The sequence below is a fragment of the Apteryx mantelli genome, chromosome 3 (genome assembly GCF_036417845.1).
Source record: "Apteryx mantelli isolate bAptMan1 chromosome 3, bAptMan1.hap1, whole genome shotgun sequence".
Classification (NCBI taxonomy): Eukaryota; Metazoa; Chordata; class Aves; order Apterygiformes; family Apterygidae; genus Apteryx; species Apteryx mantelli.
In genome coordinates, this window is record NC_089980.1 from 140,536,312 (window position 1) to 140,559,450 (window position 23,139).

The window sequence follows — 23,139 nt, forward strand, 5'->3', positions numbered from 1 at the left end:
GCTGCCGCAGGCACCCTCTCCCTTGCCCTTGTGCCCAGCCGCGAGAACGGCCAACACGAGGAGGGAGCTCAGCCCTGGCCCCCGCCGCTGGTCACGCGACCCCATGCTGGGGCCAGCCCCAGGCTGGTGCCGCTCACAGCCCAGCAGGACGCGGGCACAGCACCAAACCCGGCACCTCAGCGCTTTGCCTGGCCGCGGGACGAGCAAGGAGCGGGGCAAGAGGGGCTGCTGCCCGGCTCAGGGCTGGGCCCATCCCCATCACACCACGGCCCGATCCATTCCCTCCTCTGTGAGTCAGTGTCTGTTGCACTTGTGGAGCATGTCTGTCTGTCTGTCTGTCTGTCTCGCTGTGCAAGAACTCCAGGCCGCGGTCAGAGAGCCTGCAGGCTTCAATAAACTTGTCCGAGAGCAGTGGAGGTGTCAGCGGCTGCTGTGAGGAGGGGACAGGGGAGAAGGGGCTGCCCCGGCCCCGCTGTGCCCCCGGGCAGAGTCCCACCAGTCCCAGAGCAGCACTGCCCCGTGCGGCCCCCTCCCAGGCACCGGCACTTTCCCAAAGGGCCAGGGCCCACCCGGGCCTTGCTGGCAGCACAAACAGCCTTTACAAAACAAACACCGTTTACTGCACAATTAAGATCACAGGCTCAATGTGAGCAATTCCAGAGCTCCTGGCACATCTGCAAGCCCCGGTCTGCTCCACTCAGGCTGACGCTGGCCCCAGCACCCCCTGCCAGCACCTGCGCCAGGACATGCACTGCGGGGAGCCAGGAGCAAGGGATGAGTGCAGCCCCGCACGCTTGCAGGCCCACAGGTGCTTCCCCCATGTCAGGCCCGAGCCCCACAGTGCAAGACTTGTGCCAGGGACTCGGCACCCGTTCCGTCCCCACACCAGCTGAAGCCAAACAGGGCAGAAAGGATCCTTCTGGCCCAGAACATCCCAGGTGACAGCCAGGAGCAGTGCACCCTCCCCAGGAAGGCAGGGGCCCCGGAGGCAAGGAGCACCACGAGCCGGGCGCACAGCTCCTTTGGGACCCTGGCCAGCACGGGCTGCCCACAGGGCCTGGGCTCCTGCCCAGGGTAGCACGGGGGATGCCACTGTGCTACTCGGCCGGCAGCGGGGAGTGCTCCATGGGGCTGGGGCTGTCTGGTGGGTCCCTGTACAGGGAGCTGAAGCGGGCACGGCTCTCCAGGAGCAGCTGGTGGCCCACACCAGACGCCAGCCCTACAAGGCAGTGTGCCCGCACGATGCCAGCCTGCCCTCCCGACACCAGCCAGCCGTGCGAGTCCAGGTTGGGGCTGAAGCGCACCTGCGGGAAGAGAAGAGGGTCAAGCAGAGATCGGCCGGGGCACTGGGATCGCGGCAGCCCGGGGGGCAGCACGGGGAGGTTGATGGATGAAGATGCTGGCTGCAAGCCGCTGGGGCTGCCAGGCAGCATCTGTGGGTCTGCTGTGCCCTCCAGTTAGCACTGGGGCACAGGGGGTGGGCACAGCCTCTCCCCACACATACTAACCCAGTCTGGGCATAGCCCCCTGCAACACAGCCTGGCCCTGGGGCAAGAAGGGCTGAAGACCTTTGGTCTCCCCAGGCTGCTGGTCCTCAGCTAAGTGGGAGGAAACCCAGAACTGAATGAGGGGGCAGCGCATGCCACAGAACTCCTGCCTGTCCCGCTCCCCCTTCCCAGGCTGCGAGTCAGGGCTGTGCTGGGCCGGCAGCCTGTCTCACCTTGTGCAAGGACTCCAGCTGCAGGCGGTCGAGGCTCAGCTCTGCCTTCACCTCCTGCGTGTGCATCCTGCGCATGGGCTCCCGGCTCGGGAAGTTCTTGAAGCTGCGCTGTGAAGTGGAGGCATGGTGAGGGGCAGTGTGCTGTGAGCGGGATTGCTGCGTGCGCACGGGGACATCACCCGGACTGCAGCATAAGCAGGTGCTGCTTGGCCACGGGACACATGGATCACCCTCAGGGCCACCCGCCGAGCACAGTCATGGCCTCAAGCTTCCTGCAAAGGACAGCGCTGCTGGGGGCAGCACGAGGCAGTTCCTCCAGGGAGGGACTGGGCAGGGTGACAGGAGCAGGGAGACCTGTCCCCACCACCCACATGCTTCTCCAGTGCTGGCAACTCTGACCTACAGAGACTCACTCCTGTCTCCAGGAAGCCCCTGGGGCACAGCCGTCCCCTGAGGTCCCAAGCTAGCGGCTCCAAACAGGGCCTGGATGCTAGTGTCAGCCCAGGTAGTGCTGTGACCCCAGAGGCTCCTTTCCAGGGCTGGGCACTGCCAAACTGCTGGTTCACAGCCAGGATATGTTGACAGCCTTGCCCTGCTCCCAGAGAAAACCCACAGTTATGCCCCCCACTGCCTGGGGACCAACAGTCAACAGGGACCACACTGGGCTTGCTCACTGCTCAGGCTCCCTGCCGGCAGGAGGAAACACCCTGATCAGGCCTGGCCCCAGGCTGACAGTACCGCAAGGTCCAGGCTGCGTGGATGTGAGGCAGCATGGCAGATCAACACCTTGCTCTCAGGCCAAACTGTGCTCCACAGGAGGCCAGGGGCTGGCGCACACTCTGAGCAGCATCTCCACACCCTGCCATCCTCACACGCCCAGCCACAACCCAACAGGCCCCTCAACCTGCTCCCACACCTGCAAGGTCCCACGCATGGTCAGGAGCATCCCCGGCCCCACGGGTCTGTCCCCCTGCCCTCGTACCAGGTCTGTGTCCCGGAAGCGGATGCAGGTCTTTGTCACCATCTCACTGTAGAGCCTGGTCTTTGGCAGGGCCTGCTCGCCACCCTCGGGTCCCGCAGGGCCGCAGGGCAGCAGATCAGCTTTGTAGACTGGCTGTGGGAGAGAGGGAGCTGAGGCCGGCGGGTCTGTCTGTGCTCCAGGGGCAGCTGCTGTGACCCCAGCCCCGGGCCCAGCCAGGCGGGACCACGCTGGGGCTGTGGGGAGCCTTGGGGGTCCTGCCCTGCTCCGGAGCACCATGGGCTCTGAGGCAGGAGGAGAGGAAGAGGGTTCTGGCCACTGGGGCATGCGACAAGACAGGGCCAGGCCTGCCCCAGTCACAAGCCTAACCCAAGAGGTCCTCATCCCGGTGCCTAGCCTGCTGCCACCGCTCTTCCCCACAGCACAGCCTCCTACCTACAGCCGCTGCCTGTGCCCCAAGACAAGAGCACGACAGCCTCCATCTGCATGCATGGGGCAACAGATGCCCAGGTAAGGACTGTTCATGAAGCCCCTTTCAGTGACCCAGACACAACTCCCACCCTGCCCAGCCCGACGTGCACCACAGACAGACCCCGCCGAGGACAGCGGGCTCTTACGAATCTGCGCTCTGAGGGCCGCTTGATGTTAAGGGGGTTGACAGCCAGGTCAGGCAGCACGGCAGCCACCAGCTCCCCGGTGATGTCTCCAGCAGCCACCGTGTTCAGCCAGTCTGAGCCAGAGATGCTCTGCAGGAAAAGGCGGCTCTAGGACACCAGGGTCCCAACAAGCTCTTCAGGACCACCCAGGCAGCAGGCCAGGCAGTGGCAGCACTAACGCACACCCCTGGACACAGCTCTGCTCCCCCGGGGCAGGGCCTGACTCACAAATGTAGCCAGCTTGGCTGCAGTCAGGGACAACACCTCACCCTGCTGCCACAGTCCCTCATCCCAGGAGCAGAAGATAACTCCAAGAGCCGGGGGCTCACACGGGCTTGGCAGTTTGCCCCCAACCTTCACCCCAAGAGCTGCAGCGCCCAGCTGGCCCTAGGTGTGAGGTGGGCACCCACCCCTCCGGCCATGGCTCATCAGGGCTCCCCGTGGACAGGACTGTACTGCACAAGCCTCTTACCCACACAGTCCCCTTGCGAGGGGCCACAAAATAAGCCTTGAAGCCTAGGTATCCAGCATCGATATAGTGGATCCCACAGAGACCATAACTGCAATAGAAAAAGAACATGAGGGCAGTGTCCCACACTGCCGCCCAGGGACAGCGAGAGCCAAGCAGCCCAGACAGAAAGCCACCTCCCCAGAGACACAGGGACCTCAGCTGACAGTAGGGGAGGAAGGGGAGCTGCCCTCTCTCTAGCAGCAGGTAATAACATGGCTTAGGGCAGCTCTTGGAAGTTAAGAACACGCTAAGACCCCAGAACCCTTCTGCAAACTCGTGTCAGTCCGGGGACACTGTGCCAGAAGGGGGCATGCAGCAGCCCCAATGCCCAGCCCAGCTCCAGGGCTTCGTCCTTCCCAGCCCCGCTTGCTGCTCTCACCCCTGTGCCGCAGCATGGCATCCCCTCAGCTGCGCTAACGCTGTGCAACTGTGCTGTGACCCGCGATGGGTAGAGCCTGCACTCGCCACAGCACAGCAGGACATTCCCAGGGAGGGAGAGATCGTGAGAGCCCTGTGAGGGGGACAGCTGGGAGGAGGTAAGAGCAGATGCCAGCAGCAGAGCTGGCCCCCAGGACGCCTGTGGCAGGCACTAAGCCGGCCCTGGCACTCACGAGGCGTAACAGTTGTCCTGGGCCACTGTGACCCCGTTGTAAGGCAGCAGCCAGGCCACCTCGGTGCTGAGGAACCGCTTGATGCTGTTGATGGGCTCATAGAGCCGTCGCAGGTCCCAGAACTTAATCTTCCGGTCGTTCCCTGCCGTGACCAGGAAGTTGCTGAGAACAAGGAGAGAGGCAGCACTCAGATCCCAGAGCAGAGCTGTGCCCCGTCCCTGCCGCAGGAAAGGGGGGCCCTGATCCTGCAGCATAGCACTGCCCCCACAGGCAGCAGCTAAACCACCCCCCACTCCACAAAGCACAAAAACCCAACCTGTTGCCAGGCTTTGGTGCCTCGGGGGGCCAAGTGCCATCAGCACTGAGTCCTCTTAAACCCAGCTCTGCAAAGGAACCTCATTTCCAGGAGCAAGCCTGCTCTCCCGGGCAGGGCCCACACCATGCACCATGGGCCTGCTCTCACCTGTTGGCCTTGCACCACTCGATGCTCCGGACAGCGTGGTCGTGGGCCAGGAAGCACCGGAAGGGGTAGAGCTTGAGGGAGCCATCGGGCTGGCGCACACGCTGCAGCAGGGACTTAGTGGGCAGGTTCCAGATGGCTACAGTGCCTGAGGGAAGGACGTGTGTCTGCGATGAGCTGCTCCATCAGCTCCCCTGCCCCCGCACCGGAGCTGGGGAGCAACTGTGCTGGGGCCACAGGCACTACGGAGATGCCGAGCGCTGCAGCGTGGGTCTAAGGCAGCATCCAGCGTGGGCTGGGCTGAGAGGATGGGCAACAGCACAGCAAAGGGCAGGAGCAGCCTAGCTAGGCTGCAGGAGCAGTGAGGCACAGCAGCAGACCCAGAGTCATGGCAGGCTGCTCAGGACAGGACGATACTGCTCAGCTACAGCAGGTCCCGGCAGTGCAGCGCAAAGCTGTTTGGCCTCAGGTGACCTGCAAATTCATGTCCAGGCAAGTCATGGACAGATGCGGATTAAGCCAGAGCAAAGTCCTGGAGCCGACAGGTATGTGAGGGGGCCTATGAGCCACATCAGGGAAAGCCACCTCCCTCCTCCAGGGAAGGGCAGAGGGTTCTTACGCAGCGCCTGCTCCGTGCCAGCACTGCCTCCCACTTGCTGCTGCTCACCCCAACATTGTCCATGTACCTTATTCTCAGGATCCTCTATTCCCTGCCCCAAGCTGAGACTGAGAGAGTACTAAGCTCAGTGCATGTCCCCGTCTGCTGCAGAGGGAGTACTGGACCCCTCCCTTGCTTCTTGCCAGCTCTGCCGTGGGCTGCAGCCCCTCTCAAGCAGGAGGGGGACTCACCATCATAGAAACCAGCTGCGAGGTGATGATGGGGCTTGGTTGGCATCCAGGAGAGGCTGAAGCACTGGCCGCACTCAGATGCATTCCCTGCCTGGATAGAGCCCACCTGGAGGGTGGCAATACACTGTACCTGGAAACACAACGACAGACACAGGTCACAGCCCCGTGCTGTTATTAGCCATGTCCCAAGAGGTTTGGCAGCAAAGGGGTTTGCCACCCCAGACACCCTGGGCCAGCGAGACCTGCCAGCTTCCTGACTGCCTCCCCAGCTCTCCGACCCGCACTGGGCAGGAGGCTTGCTGGGTGCCAGTCCCGATGTGGGAACGCAGTGGTAGAGGACACTGACCTTGCAGATAAGGTGCTTGTGGAGGGACCCATCTAGAAGAGAGCAGAGGACGGTCAGGACAAACAACAGCTCTCCTAGAAACTCCCTGTGGCAGGAGCTGTTCAGCAGCCCAGAGCCTGCCTCGGTGTTCCCTGTGGCCCTGGCCAGGGTCCCGGTCCCCATCCTGCCCACCCAGCCAGAGCAGCGCCCCCACCACAGCCTGCAAATGGTCAGCAGGCCACACTCAGCAGCAGAAGACAGGAGCAAATGGATCAACAAACCCAAGAGCATGTAGAGGCATCATCTCCAGGAACTTCTTGCACTGGAGGAAGGGGAGCACTGAAAGGCTCCTCAAGCAGAGACGAGACAGGTCGGACATTCCCTCCCTACCCCAAAGATCTTTGCCCCATCAAGACTGAAGATGTGTTCACCAAACCCAAGGGGACCCTGCGACATATGGGGCCAGACCAGCCGGAACGACTCCGAGTCCCTTCAGCCAGACCAAGGTCCCATCAGGGGAGGAAACAAACATCTGTGCGGAACAGACTGCTGCCCCCGGCAAAGCGAGGCCGAGCTGGCCAGGCCAGGCCTGTGCCGGGGACCAAGAAGCCAGGACAGCAGCTCCCAGGGAGCTGCCCCGCAGCGTGCAGACTGCGCAGGGCCCCCCTGTGCCCAAATGGCTTGCCATGAGGTGCCCGCAGGCCCTCTATGCACCACCTCTGTCTGCTGGAGGGTCTGCCCTGCCAGCACCACGCGAGCGCTGCGGGGCCCCTATCCCACACCTCTCGGGCCAAAGGGCCCCCACGTCCGGCATGGGGCTGACTGAGATACCAGCAAGCTTTCAGCAGAAAAACAAGCGCATCCGCAGCTCAGAGCGCAGCAACTGCAGGCAGAGGTGGTGTCACGCAGAGATACAGAGCAGCCATGCATCTTCTCCGGCACTTCAATTACAGCTGAGTCAGGGAGCAGAGAGCAGCCACGGGGAAGGCACTGGCTGTTCACGAGGCAGAAACACCTAGTGATGGGCGTGGGGGGCCCTTGGGGGAACCCAGCACAGTCACATCAACCCAGGAGCCTCTAGCAGGGCCCCAAAACACCAGTCTGACACTGGTGCCGCAGCTGCAAACCCCCACCAGCACCCCCAGCCCGACTGCAAGGCGCACGGACAGCACGCGCAGCCGCAGCCGGGCTGACGCTACACAACAGGACCAAGCCTGTCCACGAGAGCTTTGCAGGCTGGGGAAGGATCCGTGCCTGCCGCAAGCGCCCCACGTGGGGGCTGCGGCAGCAGCGCAAACCAGCTGGAACTGACAGTCTGAACGGGGGTCGGGAGAGGCTGCACCAGGGAACAGCGCGGGGCCCGGTGCCGGCAGCAGCACGACGTGCTGATGAGGGCGGGCAGCCACACTCTGGTGTAGGAAACCAGTTTCCCATTGCCAGCGACGGGTGTACGGGCTGTTGGCCACGGCTGAGCGACCACGAGCAGCACGCGCAGATCATCAATCTTGCTCAGCACCCGGCAGATGAGACTATTACAAGCACCATTAGCCGGAGCCAGCAGAGAGCTCCAAACCCCAGATCTCCGCTACGACAAACAGCTCACAGTTGGGCTGGAATAAGGAGCTCTGCCACGACAGGGCGGGCCTGGTGCCCTGGCACGACGCGCTGCCCCTGCCACCGCTGCAGGCTTCCTGTAGCAAGCAGGCGGGTAGGCAAGGCTCGGAAATACGCTACTGCAGGCTGAGCAGCTACGTGCTGCCCTGCAAGGCCACTCCAACCACAGCAATGCTGCTGGAAGCCCCTCCCAGCATATCCTACTCAGGCTCAGCTCCAGACAGGGCTGTCCCAGGAAGCCACGCGCTGGCCAGGCTGCTACAGCATCCCCCAGCCACTGAACCCGTTTCTGGTCGACAGCATTTCAACATACGCTGATGCTGCTCCCAGAAAGGAACTCCCAGCTCCTCTCTCTGCCAGAGGCCAGACCAAAGCCAGCAGTGGTGACAGCAGCAGGGCCACCCCATCTCACGTCTAGAGGTGTGCAGCAGGCTCACGGCACCCTGCTGCACTCGCAGCTCCCAGGCAGGGCAGCGCAGGCCTGAGCGTGGTCCCTCCTTGTCGGGCTGCATCGAGCGACCACAGCCTGCCCCACAGCTGTGCCCCACCAGCACCACGGCCACAGGCTGCGGCCGCCAGAGCTCCCCCGTCTCAGCACGGGGCACCACAACCTTTGCAGGCAGACAGGCCCCAGGGCTCCAATGTCCACCCGCCAGCACGGCGGGACGAGGGTCAGGACGTCTCTGCCCCACTCCCCTGCCAGGCGGCGCAGCTCTTCCTACCTTTTACCTGGGTTCTCTTACAGGTCTGCAGGGCCTCGGGGTGCGGGAGGGAGTACAGCACCACCTTGCCGTCCGAGAAGGCCACGGCCAAGAGGCCCAGCCGGCTCATCTGAGGATGCTGCAGAACAAGACACACAGGCTCAGGCTCCCAGCAGCTGTGAGCTGTGGTTTCAGAGGGGCGAGGGGCCACGCAGGTCATGCTCCCCTGCCTGGGGAAGCTGAGGCTACAGCAAGAACAAGGATTTAGAGCCACCAGCTCAGCCTCCTCCCAGTGCAGACCTACCTTCCTGGAGGCGGTGGGCGGCTCCCAGGCACCGCTCGGGCAGAACTTCATGTCCCAGACGCAGCCATGGTCAGCAGCGACACCATAGGCCAGCCCAACCTTGTTGGCAGAGCTGCAGGCACAGGTTGAACCATGAAGAAGGCAGGAGCTGGTGCCCAGCAGCTACAGTCCGCACCAGCAGCAAAGCTGGGCTCTAGCACAACCTGCGCAGTTCAGGCCATGGCCAGCAGCCCTGGGAGAGGACAAGCCTCCAGGCAGTGGCAGGTCACTGCGGCCTGCTCAGAGCGAGCTCCGTGGAGCTGCATGTGCAGCACAGAGTCCTGTTGAGAACTTAACCAGCCATTGAGGGACCTGACACACCCCCTGCCCCTCCCTAGGGGATAGGAAAGGGAAGAGCACAGCCCCGATTGATCGATCGATCGAATTCCCTATGCGAGGCCATTCTCCACGCCGGATGACTCACCCCTCCTCCTGCTGCAGCGTGCCCAGGCTCCAGAGCTGCAGAAGCGCAGGGCCCCCGTGGAGCCCAGCCACGCTATGCGTCTCGTCCATGCTCTTATGGCAGTAGAGAGCCACGTACTGAGAGGCCGCCGAGCCCTCCGGGGACGGGCACCACTCCATTGCCCACACAGGGCCGCCCACGAAGAAGGACACGTCCAGACGCTCTTCATGGGGCTGCAGAGAGTTAAACCTGCCAGCAAGGAGGCAGCTAAGGGCACCCGCCAAGAGCAGCACTGCCACAGGGTGGGAGCGCGTGGGCCAAGGGAGGGCAGCGCCCAGCTGGCACAGAGCCCTGACACGGGGCAGGACCGCTCTGTCCTGCAGTAAGATCCCAGGGCACGCTGTGTGGATCAGTCGCTCAGCCCACCACCAGCCCTGCTGGACCTCTCTACTGCTGACCCAGATCTGCCGGGGCAGCAGCCACCCACATCAGCCGCTTGGGGGTCGCTGCATCTCCCAGGCATAACATCCACCCCCTCGGCGGTCCCTTGCGGCAGCCCTCTCACAGACCTGTTTATTCTGTACAAGGCACCATCTTCTTCAATGCCTTCCCGATGGATTAAGAAGAGGGGAGATTTCTCCTCTGCTGGCAGGTACGGGGCAGCTTCACTGGGGAGGCAGAAAAAGGTGAGAGGATGCCTCCCCCCGCAGCCCCACCTTGGGAAACCACTCGTCCCTCACCCAGCCCTGCCCCAGGCACGGGGCTCTCCCAGCCGGCTGTGCTCCAGCACCCATCCAGCCCACCACACAGCCCAGCATGACCTGCTGCAGGCCCCTGGGCCACCTGAGGGCTACTCAGGCTCCAAGGAAAAAACCCACTATACCCCAAATCCTGTGATGAGGAAGCTAGAACCTGATCCCATGAGAGGGATGCAGGGGTACAGCACTGGCTGCATCCTTACTGCCCCCCAACCTCCACAGCTGCAGGCCTCTGACTATCCCCACCCCAGCTCATCCACATCATTACTAGGACCTGCCCCATCAGGCAGCGTGACTGCAGGCAGTGCTTGCGCCACGCATTCCCTCCCATCCACTCTCCCTTCCTACACCGCTCTGGCCAGCACCCAGGAGACGGTACCTTTCAGAGAGACACGTCCACTTGTGCACCAAAGGGATCCAGTCAGGAAACTCCCACCGTGAGTAATTTTGATCCCGCCTGCAGGGGACAAGCCAGACATGACAGCAAAACTCCCTCCCCAGCCCAGGCCCAACCACAGCAGCACAGCCAGCCCCTCTGTACTCTGCCCCATAGCAGCCACGGGCTCTGCCCGCATCCCACAGCGCACATCCCTGCAGGGTGCCGCTGCCCTACACCCGCACCAGCTCAGCTCCCAGCCTTCCCCTCAGGGCCAGGCCAGCCAAAGGACCCGCTACGCACACCCAGCCTGCTCCAAATCTGTCCCCTGAGGCAGCGGCACAAGCGCAAGAGGCAGGAATGAGACAAGACCTGCCAGAGCCAAGTTCGCCCCAGTACCCCGCACCAAGGGGCAAAGGGCTTTGGCACCCCCTGCCTGGCCCAGCCCTGCTCCGCGCAACTGCCGTGCTTCCACTGCTGACTGGGGGCACAGTCCTCGGCAGCCACCAGCGGAACGCTGACGTTCCTGTCAGGGCTCCCGAACATCCCACATGCATTCCCGACGGCGCACACCCCTTTGTCCTCATGCCTGTGGCAGTGAGGATGTACAGGACAGCAACACCCACCGCTCCCCTTAGCCTCCCCCAAGCCCTCCACTTACACGCTGCAGGTGAGGCTGGAGCACTTCTCCACCGGGGCCATGATGGAGTTGTGGAAGCCGTTGGGAGCGAGGCCTCGGCACTGAGGCTTGGATCTCTGGGCACAAGAGCAAACAGGCTCAGAGCAGGACCTGGCCGAAGGGCCCAACCCAGCCTGTCTCTGCCTGCCCAGATGTTCCCACAAACCTCTAGTGGGACAAGGCTGATGCAGCCCACGAGCGCAGAGCTCTTTCCCAGCCTCAGCTGCAGCAGTCACACAAGACCGTGCCACTCCGAGCTAAAGACACAAAGTCCTATTCCTCCAGGAACCACAGGCCAGCCTCCCTCAACCCTGCCTTTACCTCCCTCCCATCAGCTTCAGCAGGAGCCCTGCACCCCCCTCCTATCCTGCCCCCAGCCACCCTCGCTCTGCTCACTGTTAAGACAAAGGAGCTTGTGTCTGGATTCACACTCGATAGGCACCATGCCATCCCTGACAGCATCCTGCTCCAGGGCTATTTGGTGGTGCCCCTGCCCCCAAATACCTACGGGTAGGGGCACCACACTACAGCTCAGACACTCTGTGTTGTTTACCCCAGGCGATGAGTGGGAAGCCGCCAAGGCCATTACCCCTGCAGACGACATCTTTGCACTGTGTCCCCGGAGAGCCTCCGGCTCCGACTCCGAGACCTCACTGAGCGGCGCATCACTCCCCTCCTCCTCCTCTGCCTGCAGCAACACCTCCTCTGAGGGCACAAAATCAGCATCTCGCACAGGGTCATCACCATCTGTTTCCTCCTCCTTCTTCCTCCGGCTACGACGCTTCTTCTGGACACGCTCGAGATCTGGCTCCTGGGCACCCTCCGTGGGAGCTGGGGGCTGGTACACAGACGTCAGCTCCTCTGCCAGCTCCTGCAGGTACAGCAAAGCCCTGGGACACCAAAGGCATTGCCCACAGGTGAGAAGAGGGGACGGCACACGGCCCAGTCAGCCCTCCCAGACCAGGCGGACGCATCCCACCAGCTTGCGGGCTGGGAAAATGCTTTGCCCCAGCACCCCCCACAACTAGGCTGCACCAGAGCCCATCTCAACGGCACCATGCAGCATCCAGCCCAACCGCTCAGACACAGAGGGCCTCCCTTCCCTTCTCCAGGGAATCCCAACCTCCCCAGGGTCTCTGGGAGCAGACGGGGAAGGCATCCAACAGGCTAAGGTAGTACACGGCCCTTTGGCAGCCGGGGTGCAAGAAAGCCAGAGATCTTCCTGTGAGGGCCCTCAGGAAGGGGAGTTCCCACACGGGGCATCCTGCTGCACCAGATCATGTGCTACGCCACCTCTCTGCACAGACAGACAAGGCCAGGGCAGTTCCTGCCCCTCTCCAACGTGGCCAGCTCTTCCCCTGCAAATCCATGCTTCACACAAGCGCTCAAGGGACACCCAGGCACTGTCTGAACCTGCTCTCAGAGACCCCAGAGGACTCAGGAATCCCCCTTCAGCAGTGTGGGCTCATACAGCTTGCTCTTCCCCCTCACCCTGTCCTCGTCAGGAACCAAGGAGACCTCTTCCCCACCACAGACGCCCCCCGCCCTCAAACAGCAACCCCATGTGGGCTCAACTGCAGCCCTCACTGTTCTCTATGCTGCATTGCTCCTGGGACACAGACGTATCCTGTCCTAGAAGAGGACTCTCTGACGGGGAGTCAGTCTGTCCCGCCAACATCAGCCACTCAGGGCTAAAATCTTTCAGGAAAGACATTGCAAACCCTCAGGCAAGGCAGAGACCTAGAGAAACTGCCTCGGGAGAGCGGCCACGTGCCTGCCCTTCCAGGCTTGCTCTGCGCCCTGCCTTCCCACGGCCCGCTGCCCCTGCTCACACTTTAGCTGCCCGTCGCTTGGGGCGTCCGGCCGGGGCGGTCTCCAGGCCCTCCGGGGCCTCTCCGCTCCCCAGCATCTTCTGCACGCAGATGGGATCTGGCGTCGGGCACTCCAGGCCCTGGGACAGTTTCAGCAGCAGCATCTCTGCCTTGGATTTGCGCCCTCGCTTCCTGGGTGCCTTCAGGGGCGGCACAGGCCCATTCTCAGCGGCCCCCGAGGGCTCCCCGTGACCCTCCGGCTCCTCCGGGGCCGGGCTGCTGGGAGCGCGAGGACTCCTCTTTGTTTTCTGGTTTCGGACAGTTTTTTTCTGGGACTTTGTGGCTTCTACTACCTCTTCGGAAGGGGCCGGAGCGTCCAGATCTGCAAGCGGTGACAGTTCCCCTGCCCAAAAACAAGGACCCGAGTTAGCGGCAGAGCCAGCGCTGCTGCCCTGTTGCTCCTTCCCCCGGGCACCGCCCGGCGGCCCCGCCGCGGGCGCCGGCCGCGAGCTGCGGGGCCGAAGCAGCAGGAGGCCGCGGCGGGACCCGCCCTCCCCGGCCGGGCGACGCTGCGGGCCCGGGCGCGGCCGCACAACGCGCCGACTCACGGCGGCTCCCGCCGCGGCACCGCGCCGCGCAGAGCCGCAGCGGGCGGGCACCGCTCCGCGGGACGGTAACGGCCCCGCCGGGGCAACGGCAGCGCCGGGACCCGACCCTCCCTCCCTGCCCGCCCCCCGCCAGCCCGCGACACACCGCCCCCCGCCCCGCACGTACGGAGCGCGCAGGGCTCGTCCGCCCGCGCCCGGCTGCGGCTCCGGCTGCGGCTCCGCCCGGCGGGCGCCGCGCCCCGTCCCTGCCGGCACTGGCGTCTCCGCTCCCGGCAGCGCGGCTCGCGGGCGGCGCCGCCCGTCCCCGCGGCCCCGGCAGCGCGCGACGCCATGCGGCGAGGTGCCGCTCCCGGTGGAGCCGCGCTCAGGCCGGCGCCGCCCGCATGGCCCGGGCCCCGCTCTGGGCCGCGCCGCCGCGCGCAGCCCCCGCCGGAACCGGAACACGCAACATGGCGGCCCCGCGGCGCACGTGAATGGCGTCATCGCAGCAACGTCATTTCCGCCTGCGCCCTCCCCGCTGCGGGTGCCGCCATCCCCAGCGGCCCGCGGGATTCGCGGAATCACGGGCAGGTGCCGGGGCCCAGGGGACCTCGCACACCGGGAGATACCGCCACGCGGGGGCGGAGGCGGGTGCTGCACCCGTGGAGAGCAGGGTGACTGGGTCGCAGACCACGCTGCTGGGGAAGTCTGCATAAAACTACAACTACCTTTTTCTTCTTCTTTTTTTCAGACAACGAGAAACCAGGGGAGAGCGCGAACGCAGTCCCCCACTACCACAAATTATGCAGTCGAGTTTCCCGCATTTGGGGAAATCGCAGGGGTCAGCACACCCGGAGTGCAAGGGATGAGCCTCGCCCTGGGAAAACCACCTGCCTGATCATGGTGTCTCCCCTGCCAGGTAAGTATGCCACAACCACCCCCGGCGCACAAACTCACCCCCCGACACACACACACACCTCACGGACACCCCCCGACACCCCACCCCCGCGCCCCGCACGCGCGCACGCGCCGCGCCCCGACACCCCGCGCGCCGCCACCGCGCCACCCCGACGCGCGCCACCCCGCGTGCCCGCTGCGCCGCGCCTGCACCCGCGCGTGTCTCCCGGCGGCCCCCGCGCCCCTCATCTGCATAGACACGCCCCCACCGACACGGCCCCGCCCCGCCCGCCGTGCTGCGCCTGCACCCGTGCATGTCTCCCGGCGTCCCGCGCGCCCTCATCTGCATAAACGCGCCCCCACCGACACGGCCCCGCCCCTACCGACAGGGCCCCGCCCCTGCCCCGGCTGGTCCTCCCGCCGGCGCCGCGCCGGGTGCAGGCTGTGCTCGCGGCACCCGCACAGACGGGACAGCGCCCGGCGGCGGCGCCTCGCTGCAGGGACAAGGGTGCTGCGGGCAGCACGGCCGGTACAGACGCGAGGGCAGCTGCCGCCCCGCGTGGGAGCAGCGGGGACGCGGGTGCTGCCGGGGATGGTGAGGGGCCCGGGCGAGCTGGGCAGGGCCAGCGGGCAGAGCTCGTGGTGCCCCTGTGGGGCCTCTGCTGCAGAGCGCCTGGCCGGGAACGCTTCAACCCATTGGAGGTGCACAAGTCCCCGTGCCCTGGCGCGACGCAGCCGCCAGCGCCGAGGGAGCCGGCTGATGTCCCTGCAAGGCCGCTCTCGGTTATCCTTGAAAGGTCGTGGCAGTCGGGAGAGGTTCCTGGGGCTGGAGGAGAGCCAATGTCACCCCCGTCCTCAGGAAGGGCAAGAAGGATCCGGGGAACTGCAGGCCTCACCTCAACCCCTGGGAAGGTGATGGAGCAGCTCATCCTGGCTACCGCCACCACACACCTGAAGGACAAGAAGGTGATGGGGAGAGGCCAGCACAGACTCACCAAGGGGAAATCCTGCTCAGCCACCCTGACAGCCTTCCACAGGGAGATGAGCACCTGGGGGGGTGCAGGGAGAGCAGCAGGTGCTGTTTATCTCGACTTCAGCAAGGCTTTTGACACTGTCTCCCATAACATCCTCCTCAGCAAGCTCAGGAAGCGTGGGCTAGATGAGTGGACAGTGAGGTGGACGGAAAACCAGCTGCGCTGCCGGGCTCTGAGAGTTGTGATCAGCGGCACAAAGTCCAGCTGGAGGCCTGTCACTAGCGGTGTCCCCCAGGGGTGGGTGCTGGGGCCAGAACTGTTTAACATCTATAGCAGTGACCTGGATGATGGGAACAAATGCACCCTTAGGAAGCTTGAAGATGATACAAACCTGGGGGGAGGAGTGGCCGATGCCCCGGAGGGCTGTGCTGCCATTGAGAGGGCCCTCGACAGGCTGGAGAGCTGGGCAGGGAGGAACCTCCTGCAGCTCAGCAAGGGGAAGGGCAGGGTCCTGCCCCGGGGAGGAAGAGCCCCATGCAGCAGTACAGGTTGGGGGTTGACCTGCTGGAGAGCAGCTCTGCACAGCAGGACCTGGGGCGCTGGTGGGCACCACGTTGACCACGAGCCACCACCCTTGTGCCCTGGTGGCCAAGGCGGCCAGTGGTCTCCTGGGCTGCGTGAGGAAGAGCATTGGCAGCAGGCGGAGGGAGGTGATGCTGCCCCTGCGCTCAGCCCTGCTGAGGTGGCATCTGGAGCGCGGGGCCAGCGCTGGGCTCCCGGGTTCAAGAGAGACACGGGGCTGCTGAGATGATGGAGGGCCTGGAGCCTCTCTGCTACGAGGAAAGGCTGGGCGAGCTGGGCCTGCACAGCCTGGGCGCGAGAAGGCTGCGGGGGATCTCATCGAGGCATGGAAATGCCTGAAGGGAGGGTGTCAAGAGGACGGGGCCAGGCTCTTCCCAGTGGGGCCCAGCCACGGGCCGGGAGGCAGCGGCACGACCGGCAAGGCAGGAGGGTGCGTGTGAGCGCCAGGAAAAACAAGGTGCTTTGCTGCGAGGGCGGCGGAGCCCTGGAGCAGGCTGCCCGGCGCCGGCGTGGAGGTTCCTTCCCTGCCTCGCTCGCTGCCGCCCCGGGACGGGAGGAGAGGAGAGGGAGGGGAGAGGGAGGGAGGGGGGAGGTGGAAAGGGGGGAGGGGAGGGGGGAAGAGAGGAGAGGAGAGGGGAGAGAGAGAGAGGAAGAGGAAGAGGAGAGGGAGAGGAGCGAGCGCTGCCGTGACTCCGGGACCCGCGCTCTAACGCGCCACCCACGGGACAGCGATGACAACACAAGAAAAAGAAAAAACTCCGAGAGTCTCATCTGCCTTTGCACCAGAACAGCCAGGGGAGAGCGCGAACGCAGTCCCCCACTACCACAAATTATGCAGTCGAGTTTCCCGCATTTGGGGAAATCGCAGGGGTCAGCACACCCGGAGTGCAAGGGATGAGCCTCGCCCTGGGAAAACCACCTGCCTGATCATGGTGTCTCCCCTGCCAGGTAAGTATGCCACAACCACCCCCGGCGCACAAACTCACCCCCCGACACACACACACACCTCACGGACACCCCCCGACACCCCACCCCCGCGCCCCGCACGCGCGCACGCGCCGCGCCCCGACACCCCGCGCGCCGCCACCGCGCCACCCCTACGCGCACCACCCCGCGTGCCCGCTGCGCCGCGCCTGCACCCGCGCGTGTCTCCCGGCGGCCCCCGCGCGCCCTCATCTGCATAGACACGCCCCCACCGACACGGCCCCGCCCCCCACGCCCAGACCAGCGGCCGCGGCAGCGACCCGGGAGCCCCCGGCTCTGCCCTGGCGCCTCGCATGCACCGACCGGCACGAACATGCGTGTGCACACACATGCACATGCATTCACACACACATGCACATGCACACACGTATGCACACATGCACTCACATGACTATGTGTATGCACATGCACTCACGCACACATGCACACATGTATGCACATGCACGCACGCACATGCACATATATGCACGCGCACACACATGCACACATATTCCTGGGAGGAATCACAGGACATCATCCGAGTACGCAGGGGTGGGGCTAGGAAGGCCAAGGCCCCCCTGCAGCTGAACGTGGCGAGGCATGTCAAGGACAACGAGACGGGCTTCTGTAAATGCAGCCGTAACAAAAGGAAGAGTCGGGGGAATGCGGGCCCTGCTGACCAAGGACACAGAGAAGGCAGAGGTCCTGAATGCCTTCGGTGCCTCCATCTTTAGTGCTAAGACCGTCCCGCAGGAATCGCACGCCCTGGAGAGCTGGGAGAAAGTCTGGAGAAAGCAAGACTCTCCCTTGGGGGAGGAGGAGGATCGAGGGAGGCATCACTTAAGTAAACCTGGCAGCCACAAGTCCATCCCTGGGCCCTGATGGGATGCAGAATCACAGAATCACAGAACGGTTGAGGTTGGCAGGGACCTCTGGAGATCATCTAGTCCAACCCCCCTGCTCAAGCAGGGTCACCTAGAGCACGTTGCACAGGATCGCGTCCAGGCGGCTTTTGAATATCTCCAGAAATAGAGACTCCACAACCTCTCTGGGCAACCTGTTCCAGTGCTCTGTCACCCTCACAGTAAAGAAGTTTTTCCTCATGTTCAGATGGAACTGTCTGTGTTTCAGTTTGAGCCCGTTGCCTCTTGTCCTGTAGCTGGACACCACTGAGAAGAGTCTGGCTCCATCCTCTTGACACCCTCCCTTCAGATACTTGTACATGTTGATAAGATCTCCTCTCAGCCTTCTCTTCTCCAAGCTAAACAGGCCCAGCTCTCTCAGCCTTTCCTCATAAGAGAGATGCTCCAGTCCCTTCATCATCTTTGTAGCCCTTCGCTGGACTTGCTCCAGTAGTGCCACATCCCTCTTGTACTGGGGAGCCCAGAACTGGACGCAGTACTCCAGATGTGGCCTCACCAGGGCTGAGGAGAGGGGGAGGATCACCTCCCTCGACCTGCTGGCAACACTCTTCCTCATGCACCCCAGGATACCATTGGCCTTCTTGGCCACAAGGGCACATTGCTGCCTCATGCTTAACTTGGTGTCCACCAGCACTCCCAGGTGCTTCTCCGCAGAGCTGCTTTCCAGCAGGTCAGCCCCCAACCTGTACTGCTGCATGGGGTTATTCCTCCCTAGGTGCAGGACCCTGCACTTCCCTTTGTTGAACTTCAGCAGGTTCCTCTCCGCCCACCTCTCCAGCCTGTCCAGGTCTCTCTGAATGGCAGCACAGCCCTCTGGTGTATTGGCCACTCCTCCCAGTTTGGGATCGTCAGCAAACTTGCTGAGGGTGCACTCTGTCCCTTCATCCAGGTCATTGAGGAATAAGTTGAACAAGACTGGACCCAGTCACGACCCTGGGGGACACCGCTAGCTACAGGCCTCCAACTAAACTCTGTGCCGCTGAGCACAACCCTCTGAGCTCTGCCATTCAGCCAGGTCTCAATCCACCTCACTGGCCACTCATCTAACCCACACTTCCTCAGCTTGTCTATGAGAATGTTATGGGAGAGAATGTCAAAAGCCTTGCTGAAGTCAAGGCAGACAACAGCCAATGCTCTCCCCTCATCTACCCAGCCAGTCATTCCAGCGTAGCAGGCTCTCAGGCTGGTTAAGCATGATTTCCCCTTGGTGAAGCCATGCTGACTACTCCTGATCACCTTCTGGTCCTCCACATGCTTGGAGATGGACTCCAGGATGAGCTGCTCCATCACCTTCCAAGGGATGCAGGTGAGGCTGACTAGCCTGTAGTTCCCTTGGTCCTCCTCCTTGCCCAATGTGAAGACAGGAGTGACATTGGCTTTCTTCCAGTCTTCAGGCACCTCTCCTATTCTCCATGACCTTTGGGAGATGATGGAGAGTGGCCTAGCAATGACTTTGGCCACTGACACTGCGTCAGCATGCATGGGTGCATCCCATCAGGGCCCAGGGATGGACTTGTGGCTGCCAGGTTTGCTTAAGTGATGCCTCCCCTGATCCTCCTCCTCCCCCAAGGGAGAGTCTTGCTTTCTCCAGACTTTCTCCCAGCTCTCCAGGGCCTGCAATTCCTGCGGGACGGTCTTAGAACTAGACAGAGGCACCGAAGGCATTCGGGACCTCTGCCTTCTCTGTGTCCTTGGTCAGCAGAGCCCGTGTTCCCCCGACTCTTCCTTTTGTTACGGCTGCATTTACAGAAGCCCGTCTTGTTGTCCTTGATCTGCCTTGCCACGTCCAACTCCGGGGGGGCCTTGGCCTTCCTAGCCCCACCCCTGCGTACTCGGATGACGTCCCGCGATTCCTCCCAGGAATACGTGCGTGTGTGCGTGTGCATGTATGTGTGTGCACGTGTATGTGTGTGAGTGCATGTGTGTGCACATGTGTGTGCATGTGTGTGAGTGCATGTGTGCATGCGCATGTGCGTGTGCATGCATACGCGTGTGTGTCTGTGTGAATGCATGTGCGTGTGTGTGCACACGCGTGTTCGTGCCGGTCGGCACGTGCGAGGCGCCAGGGCAGAGCCGGGGGCTCCCGGGTCGCTGCCGCGGCCGCTGGTCCAGGCGCGCGGGGCGGGGCCGTGTCGGTGGGGGCGTGTCTATGCAGATGAGGGCGCGCGGGACGCCGGGAGACACGCGCGGGTGCAGGCGCGGCGCAGCGGGCGGGGCGGGGCCGTGTCGGTGGGGGCGTGTCTATGCAGATGAGGGCGCGCGGGGGCCGCCGGGAGACATGCGCGGGTGCAGGCGCGGCGCAGCGGGCACGCGGGGTGGCGCGCGTCGGGGTGGCGCGGTGGCGGCGCGCGGGGTGTCGGGGCGCGGCGCGTGCGCGCGTGCGGGGCGCGGGGGTGGGGTGTCGGGGGGTGTCCGTGAGGTGTGTGTGTGTGTCGGGGGGTGAGTTTGGGCGCCGGGGGTGGTTGTGGCATACTTACCTGGCAGGGGAGACACCATGATCAGGCAGGTGGTTTTCCCAGGGCGAGGCTCATCCCTTGCACTCCGGGTGTGCTGACCCCTGCGATTTCCCCAAATGCGGGAAACTCGACTGCATAATTTGTGGTAGTGGGGGACTGCGTTCGCGCTCTCCCCTGGCTGTTCTGGTGCAAAGGCAGATGAGATTTTGGGGGCTTTTCTTTCTGTGTCGTCGTCGCTGTTCTGTGGGTGGCGCGGCAGAGCGCGAGTCCCGCAACCGCGCTCTCTCTCCTCCCTCTTCTCTTCCTCCCCCTCTTCTCTCCCTCTCCTTTTTTCCTCTCCCCTCCCTCTCCCCTCCCCCGCCCCGGGCAGCGCCCTGCACAGCTCATCCCCGCCCGCACCGCGGCCCCTCGCAAGCGCCCACGCGGCAGCGCCCCATGGCGGCAGCAGCACCCACGCGCGCTGTGCGCACCCGGACGCGGCCGGGCTCGGCTTCGCCGGGGCTCCGCGCTCTGCCTCCCTGCCCGCCGCCCCCGCCGGCCGCATCCCCCCTCCGCCCTGCCCTGCCCCGCCCTGCCCCGCAGGCTGCTCTGCGCCTGAGCCCGGCTCCTCCCCGCAGCTCCTGAGCCAGCGCCGACCCCTCCGCGCCAGCACGGGCAATGCCGTGGAGCTCCTCGGGAAGGAGGTTTCCTGCCTCCGACACCCTGCGAGAGCAGGAGGCGAGCGGGCTCCCGCGCGCAGCACAGGTGGTGGAGGAGGCAACGAGGAGAGGTGCGCTGCTGGACCTCGTACCAACAAACAAGGAAGGACTGGCTGGAGATGTGAAGGTCGGGAGCAGCCTTGGCTGCAGTGACGATGAGATGGTGGAGTTGAGGATGCTGCGAGGAGGAGGCAGGGCACTAAGTAGGATCGCAACCCTGGACTTGAGGAGAGCAAACTTTGGCCTCTTCAGGGACCTACTTGGAGGAATCCCATGGGTTGGGGCCCTAGAAGGAAGGGGGGGTCCAAGAGAGCTGGTTAATATTCAAGCATCCCTTCCTCCAAGCTCAAGATTGGAGCATCCCTATGAGTAAGAAGTCAAGCCAAGGAGGCAGGAGACCTGCATGGAGGAGCCTCCCAGACCCTGGAGGCAAGAGAGAAGTCTGGAGAAAGGAAGACTTTCCCCTGGTCGAGGAGGATCAGGTTAGAGATCATTCAGGCAAACTTGACACCCACCCATGGGCCCCGATGGGATGCAGCCATGAGTGCTGAGGGAGCTGGCGGATGTTATTGCTAGGCCACTCTCCATCCTCTTGGAAAGGTCATGGAGAAGAGGAGAGGTGCCTGAGGACTGGAAAAAAGCCAATGTCCTCCCCAGTCTTCCAAAAGGGCAGGAAGGAGGACCCAGGGAACCACAGGCCAGTCAGCCTCACCTCCGTCCCTTGGAAGGTGATGGAGCAGCTCATCGTGGAGGCCATCTCCAAGCATGTGGAGGAGAAGAAAGTGATCAGGAGTAGTCAGCATGGCTTCACCAAGGGGAAATCATGCTTAATCAACCTGAGAGCCTGCTACACTGGAATGACTGGCTGGGTAGATGAGGGGAGAGCAGTGGCTGTTGTCTGCCTTGACTTGAGGAAGGCTTTTGACACTCTCTCCCATAACATCCTCATAGACAAGCTGAGGAAGTGTGGGCTGGATGAGTGGCCAGTGAGGTGGATTGAGACCTGGCTGAATGGCAGAGCTCCCGGAGGGCTGTGCTGCCATTGAGAGGGCCCTCGACAGGCTGGAGAGCTGGGCAGGGAGGAACCTCCTGCAGCTCAGCAAGGGGAAGGGCAGGGTCCTGCCCCAGGGAGGAAGAGCCCCACGCGCCAGGACAGGCTGGGGGTTGACCTGCTGGAGAGCAGCTCTGCGCAGCAGGACCTGGGGCGCTGGTGGGCACCACGTTGACCACAAGCCACCACCCTTGTGCCCTGGTGGCCAAGGCGGCCAGTGGTCTCCTGGGCTGCGTGAGGAAGAGCATTGGCAGCAGGCGGAGGGAGGTGATGCTGCCCCTGCGCTCAGCCCTGCTGAGGTGGCATCTGGAGCGCGGGGCCAGCGCCGGGCTCCCGGGTTCGAGAGAGACACGGACCTGCTGGAGCGAGTGCAGCGGGGGCTGCTGAGATGATGGAGGGCCTGGAGCCTCTCTGCTACGAGGAAAGGCTGGGCGAGCTGGGCCCGCGCAGCCTGGGCGCGAGAAGGCTGCGGGGGATCTCATCGAGGCGTGGAAATGCCTGAAGGGAGGGTGTCAAGAGGACGGGGCCAGGCTCTTCCCAGCGGGGCCCAGCCACGGGCCGGGAGGCAGCGGCACGACCGGCAAGGCAGGAGGGTGCGTGTGAGCGCCAGGGAAAACAAGGTGCTTTGCTGCGAGGGCGGCGGAGCCCTGGAGCAGGCTGCCCGGCGCCGGCGTGGAGGCTCCTTCCCTGCCTCGCTCGCTGCCACCCCGGGACGGGAGGAGAGGAGAGGGAGGGGAGAGGGGAGAGGGAGGGAGGGGGGAGGTGGAAAGGGGGGAGGGGAGGGGGGAAGAGAGGAGAGGAGAGGAGGGGAGGGGGAGGGAGGGAGAGAGAGAGGAGAAGGAGAGGAGCGAGCGCTGCCGTGACTCCGGGACCCGCACTCTAACGCGCCACCCACGGGGCAGCGATGACAACACAAGAAAAAGAAAAAACTCCGAGAGTCTTATCTGCCTTTGCACAAGGACAGCCAGGGGAGAGCGCGAACGCAGTCCCCCACTACCACAAATTATGCAGTCGAGTTTCCCGCATTTGGGGAAATCGCAGGGGTCAGCACACCCGGAGTGCAAGGGATGAGCCTCGCCCTGGGAAAACCACCTGCCTGATCATGGTGTCTCCCCTGCCAGGTAAGTATGCCACAACCACCCCCGGCGCCCAAACTCACCCCCCGACACACACACACACCTCACGGACACCCCCCGACACCCCACCCCCGCG

General features: G+C 63.8%; 1 protein-coding gene and 4 non-coding genes across 5 annotated transcripts; 1 reads left to right on the top strand and 4 right to left on the bottom strand.

The window, feature by feature from the left end:
- Positions 1-597: 597 nt before the first annotated feature.
- Positions 598-13,736, bottom strand: GTF3C2 (general transcription factor IIIC subunit 2). The gene is made up of 18 exons (XM_067294637.1): positions 13,571-13,736; positions 12,818-13,199; positions 11,575-11,875; positions 10,968-11,062; positions 10,310-10,387; positions 9,742-9,840; positions 9,194-9,421; positions 8,731-8,842; positions 8,448-8,565; positions 6,133-6,164; positions 5,787-5,916; positions 4,941-5,085; positions 4,478-4,639; positions 3,828-3,915; positions 3,317-3,445; positions 2,703-2,834; positions 1,721-1,828; positions 598-1,304 (listed from the first exon to the last, which is right to left on the bottom strand). Exons 1-18 carry the CDS (start codon positions 13,734-13,736, stop codon positions 1,098-1,100), a joined length of 2,712 nt encoding a protein of 903 aa, XP_067150738.1. The 3' UTR covers positions 598-1,097.
- Positions 13,737-14,146: 410 nt separating this feature from the next.
- On the bottom strand, positions 14,147-14,310 carry LOC136991711 (U1 spliceosomal RNA). Its single transcript, XR_010883923.1, has one exon. It is a non-coding gene; the product is annotated as a U1 spliceosomal RNA (small nuclear RNA).
- Positions 14,311-16,628: 2,318 nt separating this feature from the next.
- LOC136991712 (U1 spliceosomal RNA) lies at positions 16,629-16,792 on the bottom strand. The gene has a single exon (XR_010883924.1). It is a non-coding gene; the product is annotated as a U1 spliceosomal RNA (small nuclear RNA).
- Positions 16,793-20,191: 3,399 nt separating this feature from the next.
- LOC136991713 (U1 spliceosomal RNA) lies at positions 20,192-20,355 on the top strand. The gene has a single exon (XR_010883925.1). It is a non-coding gene; the product is annotated as a U1 spliceosomal RNA (small nuclear RNA).
- A 2,537-nt stretch (positions 20,356-22,892) lies between these two features.
- LOC136991714 (U1 spliceosomal RNA) lies at positions 22,893-23,056 on the bottom strand. Its single transcript, XR_010883926.1, has one exon. It is a non-coding gene; the product is annotated as a U1 spliceosomal RNA (small nuclear RNA).
- Between the last annotated feature and the right edge of the window lie 83 nt (positions 23,057-23,139).